Here is a 12,038-nt window from a genome sequence, read left to right as displayed (position 1 = left end):
CAAGAAACATTTCAATAATTTCTATTTCATCTATTGAATGACATTGGGCGCGTTTCTTTCTATAAAATGACAGAGAATTTGAAATGGATTTGACCATACTGTTTCATGCATGGTTTTACTGAAAAATTTGTAGAATGAAAAATAGGATAATGAAAATAATGAACATTCCCTAGACTAATAGTTTCCTGGCATAAATAACTTTATACTTCTTTTTGCGTAGAATAACAAAATGTATCAACTAATCCATTAGCAAATATATGATTACATTTATGGAAATGTAGTTGACCTCCGTGCGACATCCATCTGCTAAGAAAATTAACAAAATCAAACCATGTTTCCTTCGACGGCATCCAATTTTTGCCTACTTACTTTCGTCTGATTACATTGGTTACAATATTCAGAAGATGCAGTAAATACCTATCTAGGTCCCACCTCCTTTCTTGTATTCATCGAAATACGAATTTATATAAAAATCCACAGACAAGTTACAACAGATAATTTTTGGTTTCTGTACACAACGACCAATCCATATACAATGGCAATTCTTGTTTTTCATTATAATGTGTTAATATATTGCAAATGTGTACAGATATCCCTGGCATGGCATGATATTCTTACAACACGGTTTCAGTCTAACATGGTTCGAAAATTAAACTAACGTAAATAAAATTAACATACGATACTTTAAATTAATTATTGATCGTTGTAGTAAACTTATAGTAAAAATATATATACTTTCGTCAACTATTGGAACCTAACCACCATTTTTGCATTAATTCTTTGTTTCGTATAACACGGTTACGCATGACATGGCATTTTTTTGGGAACCTAACTACCATGTTAAACAGAGTATACCTGTATTACAAAAGTGACACGGCTCGAATAAGTTTTTCAAGAAAAGCGAGAAACTATTTGGAAGCGTATAAAGCAGTTATTGATTGAACATATCATAACATTGGCAAAAAAGAACAGACTCTAAGGAACAATGACGGTACGTTATTTTTGTAATTTTCTATCTTTAGCTTTCGTAAGATCCCGCTTTGATCATTTTGTAACGTGCGTCACGTTGTAACGCAGAATTGAATTATTTTGAATTACGTCACTCTTGAAATACACGCGTCACATAATCCCAAGAAAACAGCTTTTCTAATTACCAATTAGCATTGGTCGCTGCAATTGCTAGAGAACTAAGTAAAATCCTAATCTTGGTCTCATCCATCACAGAATCTCTTTTAGTGGACTGTAAAACAAGAAATTCTCTAATACCATAATAGCAAGCTATTTCCAAGTGATTCCCATCGATTCTAGCAAAATCATTCGATGCATTTAACGCATCCTTGTGACATTGTACTTTTTCTTCTTCGCTTTCCTCCAAAAGATTATCTGTATTTTCATCGTCTAATTTTAACTTGTAGTGCTTCAATGTAAATTCCGCATCTGTAATAACGTAAAAACATCTGGTTGCATCGGTTAAACAAAAAGAAAGTATACGTACATTGAATATTACTTATTTTAATCTTGATAAAGTAATTTTATATATGAACAAACCAGCAAAATGAAGCTTTTCGAAATTTTCTTCCCATGCACAGTTGACAAAGTTTCCAGATTTTAAACAAGGACCAATTTTTGTATTTGGTAATTTCCATTCGTGCATAATTTCTTCCAATCTCGCGATAAACATTTCCCATTCAGAAGCTGTCGTAAAATCATGATGATAAAAGTCTTCGATTTCAATGTTGTTCATTTTTTAAAGTACTACTGTAGATTAAGAAACGTTATTTATTAACGAATCGCTGGGTCCGCGTCAGGTTAAATGTTTGACGTTTATTCGTTATCAACTGAGCTGCAGACTGTTATAAAATAATGTATAGAGCGCGCACCGATGCTTTTCCAAATACCAACAGAGTCAAATGCATTCCAATTGTTTCGAAAACATAGCATACATATACATACGAATAAGTAAAATTATAAAAACACATATACATTACTATTAATATACACACACGCTGCTAAAAAATTAAACTTTAATGTTGTGTAATGCACATGGAAATTGTTTATTATATTTCTATAAATTTAATCTGAATTAACGAAAATAGATGAATAAAATAGACATCGTTAAAAATCAATGATTCAACGAAAGAAAAAAGAATCGATCGAAAAGATTTCAAATTCGAGAATATTTCAAACACATGAATACAATTGTGTACAATTTGGCAAAATAAATTATACAATTTTTAAAATGCGCTATACTTTACCGTATTCCATATTTTCATCTTATGTCGTATACACATATTTCACGTCATATCGAAAATGAATTCGTACAAGTTTTGGATGTACGCAAATTAATAATATCATTTTCAATGAATTTACTTGACTTATTTACAATTTATTTAAATGTAACAATATATACATACACTGGCAATATCAATTTGTTTTTCATCCTGGATAGTCAAATAATTGGTGCATCAGTCAATAACATGATATTAATATTTCGCTAAAAGCTTTGGGTAAATATTCAGGAAAAGAGAGGCATCTCTGATTTCGATAATTTCTTAATATTATTTCTTGTCAAGATTATCGTCCCGAGTAGCAGTATCGTGTAAGTTTCAGTCGGGGGTCGCCGTTTAAAAAGTAATCAGAAAGTTGTTATCAAGAAAAGTTTGTGGTGAAATCATCTTATATTTTGATAAAGTAGTGTGAATCCCTCCCTCCGCTGCACAATCACCCAGAAAAAACTCTAACCTGACCTAATGCAAATCTAATCTCTAGGTTAATCAGAAATGATGTATCCTGTCAAGATGAGCATTCTGAAAAACTTATTAATGTACATGTTACCGCCGTTCGGCTTTAACGTCCGAGATATTTGCAAAAAACTTTTATTAGACGTACCTTATGAATATTAAATAATTGTGGAGTAAATTCTGCCATAGGCGGTCCCCTAGTGGCGATCACATTCCTATGATATAGCTTAACCTACACAATAAAAGAGAAAAACTAATGGGTTATAAATCGTGTAAAATTTATATTCGTCTGCCAAGGGACGTCCGTCAACGCTAACGTAGAAATACCTACCATACCGAAAGCACTATATTACGAATAGCACATAATGTATCTAAAACTTTTATATATTAATTTATAATATAGTATTAATTAAAAAATTTATGTGATTATCGAATTATGATAATATATAATATACTATGTTACAATATTATCAAATTCAAATTGCCGATATAATTTTAGTTTGCTGCTCTGATTGTATCTCATACTATGTTTTGCCGTTTGTAATTTAATTCAGCTGATGTACACTCTACTAGCATTGACACAAGAGATAACGTCTCTCAATACGCAGTAGTAATTCGAGCTAGTATTATCATTATCTGCATGTCCACATGCATATATTATATGTTCATATTTATAAACTTTCTGCCTTATATCTCCTTTGTAAAATAAAAAATATACAATATATATATATTATATCCCTATATAGGAGAATGTATTAAATTCTACGAATATTCGTATGTATTACATTAACAGTATTTATATAGATAAACATCTTTTTATATCTTTTGTGACTTATGTATTTTAACGTTTTTAGTATAACTGGATAAAGATATACGTATTTTCAATTTCGACTAATATCTTTTACATACATATTTTGTTGTTATAGATGTCGACGATAGATCGATGGTGTATTCTCAAAGTAATTAATCGTAAAAGAAGGATCGCAAGTATCGCATACAATATCACAGCATCCTAAAGTAATATTTATAATATGACGAGGTATTTCAAAGTCTATCTTGAAATTATACAAGGAGCAGTATCTAAAATACTACGATATAATACAAACTTAACTTTAAGATAAACAAAGATTGCCAATTTCGGTATTCCTAAACTCTTAATTTCCAATTTATCTTACAATTTGTACATTTGTAATAAAATATGTCGATTAAGAAATTCACGAAAATGTTCATAAACTAAGGATAACGTTTCAAAATTTTAAATTAAGAATCAAGTTTCTGGAAAAAATTGACCGTTCAATTCCAGAGCAAAAGCAAAGAATAACGATTCGAAATATGAATTTCATATTTCGTTAAGGCAGAGAAAAATGAGAGGAAGTACACAGTACCGCCGCGCCGCAACGGACGTGGGCACTGGTGTAGCCTACAAAATTTGTTCCCAATAAAGTGTACCATTACAAACATCAGACAAACCGAACTAATCATTCGATCTCAAATTCTAATAAAATCGATCCGATCTAAATAAGATATTTATAACCCGTAAAAAAGTATATGTAATTTTAAAGATATTTAAAAAAGTATATGTGTGTGTGTGTGTGTATATGGCGCGTGTGCGTGTGTGCGTGCGTGTGTATGTGTACACAAATTATTGTAAATTTCCACGATATTACCAATATGAATTATGTATCCAACTTCTTTTTTCTCTGATAACGATATCTCGGAATAATTATTATGTACGTCATTTATATCCGTCCGAAGGTTTATTTACGTTGAAATAAAGTGTATTTGTATATTTACAGCTAACTTTCGACGTAGAGCCGACGCTAATGCAATGTCTCGTCCGAGGGTTTCGACACGATATCTACATTAGCATACAGTATGGGTGGCATTAACGCACCGTGCGGTTGTGTCAAATGAAATTCATGTGCTTTGTCGCGGTTTCAAATGTAGCCAAAACGAAGTGCCAACTTTGTGGAACGTCGGTCGATAAAATGCGATATATAAGTGTGACATATAATGACAATATGTGAATGTAACGGTGATATTTTTACGTGTTAGTACAGATTGCGTACTTGATAGATTGGATACAATTGGATTAGATGCGATTTGATTTGAATGCACATAATATGCAGAAATGTATAAAATATCCAAAGTACTGTATCCTTTATGATATTTAATAGATAAACAACTTTTTATGCAAGTTTCAATTTCATAGTTATATTTTTCGCAGCTTACTTATAACGCTAATCAATTCTCAATTTCTAAATTATTTTCTATCGCATAAACTACCCAATTTAATGATAATGCCTACGAAAAGTCCACTATAAATTACAGCAAAATTATAACGCAAATAGTAATATATCTACAAATAGTAACATTTGTAATATTAATAATAATACAGCTAAAAATTATAATACCAGTAGTAAAATCTATAGATAGTAATATTTATATTATCCAACTATTCAACTTTATAACTCCAATAGTAATAGCTAAAAATTATAACAAGATTATAGAGCAGATTTCGAAAACAAAAGATTGGAGTATCGCTATTCATGTATAACAAGTGTGGTTAAAAGAGAGACAAAGAGAGAGAGAGAGAGAAATATACGGGGGGGGGGGCGCTGCATACATACATACATATACACATACATATCTATATATCTATATATATATATGTACGTTGAGCGAATGCTCCCGCGCTTCTGTAAAATAAACGTCAGCTGATCGTGATTTTAATGAAAAAGAACGGTATGTGAAAATAAAACTTACGAATAACGTTGGGACTGATACCTCATCGATATTTATCAAATTCAAATTTTACACGATTATTCTAGTTACATGCATATTCTTCTGGACATTTTTACACTTTAAAATCTCCTATAATTGCATAGATATATGCAATCTATTTATCGCTGGGTGGGCCATTTTACAAGTTTCGATCTTGTATCGAATTGTATCAAAGACGCAGCCATCAAGAAGAATCGATACGTCTTCGATACTTATACGAAAATGTCAATATCGATTTAATAGCTCTATTAATCCATTAAGGACCAAAGTCGCGATAACGCCACACATATTTTATTTGTAATTTCTTCTTAATCGATTTACATTATTGGATTCTAGTCAATTTACACTACTGAATAGGCATTTTAATTGTAAAAAAAACTTCAGAAGTTATTCAATAGTTTCTTCGTTACTATCTTTTGTTCCATTTAGGCCCCGCAATTTTATCAAATTTAAAGAAACTGAAATGCTTCACAACGCTATAATAAACTATCTTTCTAACATTACCAAATTCTTTTTGTAACTTCGATTTGTGTAATGGCTTTTGGTAATGTATTCAGTATTCTAATACAAATCTTTGTTACTTGGCAAAACGATAATTTACTTTATTTATGCTTTTCTAAATAACCTAACTGTAAGCCGTGCTAAATGCTGAACACGATCGCAACGTGAGTATTTCATCATCGAAACTGCGGAATTTTTGGGCAAAAGAGCTTAACTTCCTAGCTTCTCGGTTTTTTTTAACTTTCTTGGCCGTAAGCAAAAGGTTATGTTCATACATCTTGGGGCACAATCATACCGGGTAAAATCGGCATATAAAAAATTACGAACAACCATTATCCGCGATACCGACATTCTCTGGTTACTAGTAACCATCGTCCATGACTCTCGAAAATTGTCTTTCGACCTTTCGATTTCTAACAGCTGGAAAAGTATACACCGTTTCTTCCCTCTTTTAGTTGTAGAGTACGATAACTAATTAAAGGGTAATTCGATATTAAAAAAATTAATTTTATCCTGTACGTAACCAGTAAACTGTTCCGTGGTCGGTAATGATCGTAGGTAACTGAAAAAGAATACATATCCGTCATGGATAATGGTTGAATGGTTACCATTGGTAACCAAACAGATCGTAATCATTTATAATGTTTATTCACGATGAAAATCATTCAAACTAACATATCGATCGTTATGCTACAACTTTCTTAGCTTGAATCATAAGTGTTACGATAACTATCGTCTGCGACTTTGCATGGATTTTCCATACACTTGTTCGAATCGAATTGTTAGAATATGAGAAACGCGTATTGCATCTTGTTTGCATCGGTCCCATCGTTACTCGCGTTACTCGCGTATTAATCGTGGAAATGACGATCGCCGGCAGGCGGCGACAGCGTTGCTACCGTAGAAAGGACTGCAGTCGCGCACGTGTGTCCGTTGAGTGAACGACGCCACGCGGCGAGAGAGAGCCGGTATCTTTGCTCTGTGCACGTATATTTCTTCGCTCTTCTTTGTCGTTTTCACACGTGCATCAGGCGTGTGCCGTCTCTCGGTATGCTCGCACCGTTCAGTAATTTTTCGGCTATCGACGGACGAGTATCTCGCGAACAGTAATTTTGAAAGCGGTGCACACGATGCCGGACAAAATCGCGCCAATGGAGAAGCAAGTTTTGGCGATCACGAAAGTCATCAACCATGAAAACGATGCGGTGAAATTGAAAAAAGAACTCGGTTTGCTGGACGGTGTGGCGATTATCGTCGGCATTATCGTTGGCGCCGGAATCTTCGTATCGCCGAAGGGTGTGCTGGAAAATAGCGGCAGCGTTGGACAGGCTTTGATAGTTTGGATCTTTTCCGGCGTTTTGTCTCTGATCGGTGCACTATGTTACGCGGAACTCGGTGAGTACTAAATATGTATCAGTCCAGATGTTACCGACGAGAAATATTTGCTACATTTAATTTAAAATTCTGACGCGATCGTCCACGTTGCGTCTGTATGATCTATGTAGGGTTATTCGTAAATCACGGCTAATCAGCGGTGACATGGTGAAAAAAGGTACACGTATGGTTAATTTTCGTTTCTTATCTTTTTTAACGAAGGTACATACGCATATGTTTTTTTAGAAGAGGAATTTAAAATATTAAAATAGACCACGTATATATCGTGGTAATATAGTATTATTAGTATTTTATGCATTATATACATCAGCGTAACATAGAATGTGACATAAATATTAAATGTAAAATGCATTGTATTTATATGCAATTTGACGGAAAAATAACATATAATAGAGATGTAGCTATTGTTTCAGAATATTGTACGAAAGAAATAGCGTATCATTTTTTTATTAATTACTACACGTTTCGATTTTATTATTCGCGACAGTATACACGTCTACGGACAGACCTTTCGACTCTTGCATCACCTTTTGCCCCAGTCAATTGGCTTAGAAAGTAACAGTTGCTCTAAGACACTTGCGGTCTATTTTTAAGGTTTCAAATCGATTTAAAAATTTAAGCACAAAGCGATCAAATTATTTTCGTTCTTATGTTATTTTTATTTTTCAAGCCGAAAAGGGTATTTGATTGGTGGCTCGATTTACAGCAAATAGAACTCTAAATTATTTTCGTTATTAGCCATAATTCGATTGCTACGATTTTAAATGTGTTTGTTTGTGTCGTTTTCTGTATAAATTGAACAAGAAACGAGCCAATAATAGATTAATAAAGTCGAAGTATGCCGGCGAGCTAGTGGCCCGAGCGCGGTTGGGGCGCGCTGTCTCGACCGGAGAGTAGCGTCATTTACCGCACAAAGAATTGATCCTGCGCATACAAACTGAGCGTTATCTCAGCAACTAACGGTCCAGACGCGATGAGACTCTTTTTGCTTATCAATTTGTTCTTTACTTTATAAGCATAATTTAAAAATAAATCGATTTAAGAATCGAAATTTTTATTCGTTTACGATCAATTTTTTACTTTCGTCGTTGATTTATTGTTAATCATGATCGTTACCATTGGGACTAATTACGCTTAATAGGCTAGATATAATGTAGTTAATAGAAAACATTCATTTGCTTACGTGAGAAAGAAAATATCGGCTGTAGAAATCTGTCATTCGTTTATTCGAATAAAGGAGCTAATCTTTGTGGAAGAAAGGAGCCAGAACTAACTTTGATCGGTATTGCACGGCTCTCCCCTGATTATCACGCGTATATACTTGAATTATACACGCAGTACATTTGCGAAATATTTGCACGACGACGTTGTAACGCAAGTTAGCGAAGACCGCATTATTCGCATAGTTTTAGTTTCTTTTTGTTTTCATCGTTTATTTATAAAGGTATCAGACGCAATTGTCTACGCGTAAGTAGCATAATAATCGTAACGTTTTGAAAGTCATAGGGTTCGATGTAACGGCGATGAGAAAAATCAAAGTCGAAAGCTTTTAACGTAATTGTTCTCGGTATCACATGGAAAAAGCGAAGTAGCAAAATAATGTTTTATTTTCTACGCGTTTTCTCTACACGTTTCGTTCTCGGTATCAAATTCTGGAAGTCGTACGAAAGTACGTAGGGGAAGGTGGGATAAGCCACGGTGTATAGCTAAGAAGAAATGTAAAGAAAATCGGATATGTTTTTCATGTAACGCTTCGTCTTTCGAATTCATCTTTAAACGTAAAGAAACAATCCGACATTGTAAAGATGAAAAACCGAAATAATCGTTTTATTTTCTAAATCAATCGTATTCTTATTTTACGGAAGAAGATGCGAATGTTCTTGCGTTGCTCGAATAAACGCATGGTAATGTCAAACAAAACGAACAATATTTTTATAACGAATATGCATTAGATTAATATTTCGTACGTACATAATTCTTGTTTACTCCAGATAAGATTGTGGTAGCTGTTTTTCCTTCCAATTACGGCTAAACCTACTTTATTCTGCTGTTATTACCCCTCTCTTTGGTGCCGTTCCCTCCTCCTGTCCCCCGAACCTCTGCCAGTGTCCTCCTTCCTCCTCTCGTCGGCCCTTCGCCTCTGCGCCTACCCTTCTTTCCTCTTTGTTCCTCGAAATTCTTTTCATTTGCTCTAGGCCAGTTCCTGCGTCGTCCAGAAACACCTCCATGCTCGTCCTCGCACTCCGGCGTCTGCAGCCCTCAGCCAGGTGTTCTATCGCCTTCTACATCCTCGTTCTCCTCGAATCCTCCGCGAATCCTTCCCTCTCTAGTCTTGTTCAGTCTCGCCGTCTCATCGTTATAAAACAGTTTTACGGTTTGTGTGATCAGCTCGTTGGAACTCGTCCATGTGCCTGCAGTTATAACACACTCACACGCACACACATACGTCGGAGATGAGAGGACACCGGAGTCTCCCCTCTGGAACTTTGGGAAAATCCATAAAATTGTAATTAAAGTCTACAGCTGCAAACAATTTGCCGTCATTCTCTACCCAATTGTATTTATTTGAGATTTGTGACAACGAGCTTGGACGCGAGGCGACGATCAGTCGCCGAACGTAGTCGCGATCAACGGGTCTAACAAAGGTGTGGAGTAATAATATGGCCCTCGTTGAAAGAAATATCCGTAGAGGTACTCGACGGTAAACGTTCCAACGGTTCCTTCGGGCAAAACGATTACCAGAGAAAAGCCTTTCGAGGATTCGCGATGTTTCGTAAACGTTGACAGGCAGATGCGAGTAAGCGGAAAGGTTTCGTTTGAAAAAATCCGTTTTGAAGAAACTCGCTTTTATCGGTCTTGTACACGCCGAACGAGGCGGACAAACGCGATTAGGAAAGCTATTTTTGTACGAGCGTAGACCACGAATTAAGCTCCGATTAGCTTTCACCGTATCGGCGTTTTCCTTTTGCGACATCTTGAAAAGTAAACTGATTGTCCGCGGTGTACAATGCACGTAGTCGGGCGACAAAAGTCGGTAGACGTCGATAAAGCACTCGCGTGCCAAGAACGTGACAAGGACGACGTGGAGGTGCAGCTATCGAGCATAGAAACGCGAAGACAGAGTGCGCGAGCGAGTCGAAAAAGCGACGTAGGGATAGAAAGCGAGCGCTGCATAGATACCTCTTGGGTCTTTGTCTAATAACGCGCGTACGATCCTACGATAAATACGCGAGCGTACGAAACACCGATCAACGAACAGCGGCGATGTATACGCCTGATTAGACAAGGATAGAAGCAGAAGACGCCCGCGTGCGACGTTTTCTTTTTATTTCCACGGCGCGTCTGCTTACACGGTGAGGTAACGTACGACTATGCTCGCGCGCTCTCTCGCTCTCGCTCTCGCTCTTTGTACGTATCTCTGTGCTATCGGACGCGACCGTCAACCGTCGAGGTAACTTTCAACGTAAACGTTCCAATTTACCAAGTCGGTCGATGCGACTTTTCGACAACTCGTATACGGCGATATCCGAATACAGTAATTTTTAAATGGCAAAACACGCGTTTCCCTCGCGTGTTTTAGCAAGTAATTTAAATTTACGATTTACCAGCCCCGCGATAAGGCAGCGAGTCCTACTTTCCTTTCTTTTCCGTTTTCTTAACTTGGAAATAGACGTTTCTATTCATCTAATACACTTTCAGCGTTGAGACGCTTCGGAGTGCAGACTCTAGAACGACGAACTAAAAGCACAATTAGAACGACCGCAATTGATAGGACGCTTGGAAACTGGTAACGACGCTCGACTACACGTGTTGCACGATGGTCGGAAAACGATGCTCTCGACGACTCGCAAGCAAAGGTTAACAGATCGTACGAATTATTTTTTTCAAATCTAGACGAATTTCCAAGAAGCTAGAGATTCGTCGGTAAATACTTTACAATTCCGTGTAGCATCGATCGTTTTACATTTTACATTTTACTTTTTAATTTTTCGTCGATGCTTCCAGCGTTGACGCGTAACTAAGAGTAACGTCTTTTTACAAAGTAGATAAGACGAAACGAATTTTGAAATGACGATATTTCGGCACCGCTGAAACGGAGATTTATTGTATTTAAATGACAAAAGGACAACGTCCTATCGTTGAAGCGATGAAAATTCTTGGACCACGATATTCCTACGTTGTTCGAATGATACAAAATGTCACGGAAACGAACTATACCGCTACTAATCGTACATACATATACATACGTACGCGTATACGAATCAAAGGGGAAGCAACGATCAAAAGTAACATTTACGATACGAAAAGTAACTTTATCGACGAAAGATTAAAATTCGAACGACCTTCTTGGTAAATTTGTAACAAGCTCCTCCGCTTAACGAGTAGTATTGAAACTCGGCGAGACGAGCCTTGGAGTTGGATTCGGATTTACCAGTACGTATCGAAGTTGGTCTTATCGCTAGTGATAATTTCGTCTTGCCGAGTCGAGAAGACGATTCGTCGTTCGCCTCCGTTCGGAGCCTCTGTGCCCTGCCGTAAGTTGGGCCACTCTGTTCGCAGCTCGCGTCCACGAGACGCGTACAAACGTTCGCAAAAGGAGTATTCGCTATAGCAGAA

General features: G+C 36.2%; 2 protein-coding genes across 7 annotated transcripts in view; one reads left to right on the top strand and one right to left on the bottom strand.

Annotated features, from left to right (window-relative positions):
- LOC126868083 (rab3 GTPase-activating protein catalytic subunit) overlaps nt 1-1,865 on the bottom strand; it is a 34,092-nt gene extending 32,227 nt beyond the window's left edge. Inside the window, exons 1-2 of one of the 3 annotated variants that reach the window (XM_050623277.1) lie at nt 1,549-1,865; nt 1,155-1,437 (exon numbers count right to left, since the gene is read on the bottom strand). In XM_050623277.1, coding sequence (XP_050479234.1) covers nt 1,155-1,437; nt 1,549-1,744 — 479 coding nt within the window. In that variant the 5' untranslated portion in view covers nt 1,745-1,865. Of the gene's footprint in view, nt 1-1,154; nt 1,438-1,548 lie in introns of those variants that run through there. The other 2 variants (XM_050623276.1, XM_050623279.1) reach the window with 2 other exon arrangements.
- A 2,688-nt stretch (nt 1,866-4,553) lies between these two features.
- Nucleotides 4,554-12,038, top strand: part of LOC126868092 (large neutral amino acids transporter small subunit 2) — a 25,309-nt gene continuing 17,824 nt past the window's right edge. The window contains exons 1-2 of one of the 4 annotated variants that reach the window (XM_050623305.1): nt 4,561-4,791; nt 6,907-7,421. In XM_050623305.1, the coding sequence (XP_050479262.1) occupies nt 7,157-7,421 (265 nt within the window). In that variant the 5' untranslated portion in view covers nt 4,561-4,791; nt 6,907-7,156. Of the gene's footprint in view, nt 7,422-12,038 lie in introns of all 4 variants that reach the window. The other 3 variants (XM_050623304.1, XM_050623303.1, XM_050623302.1) reach the window with 3 other exon arrangements.

The sequence above is a fragment of the Bombus huntii genome, chromosome 7 (assembly GCF_024542735.1).
Source record: "Bombus huntii isolate Logan2020A chromosome 7, iyBomHunt1.1, whole genome shotgun sequence".
Lineage (NCBI taxonomy): Eukaryota > Metazoa > Arthropoda > Insecta > Hymenoptera > Apidae > Bombus > Bombus huntii.
The sequence above is the reverse complement of the archived record's forward strand: the minus strand, read 5'-3'. Positions and strand labels throughout refer to the sequence as shown.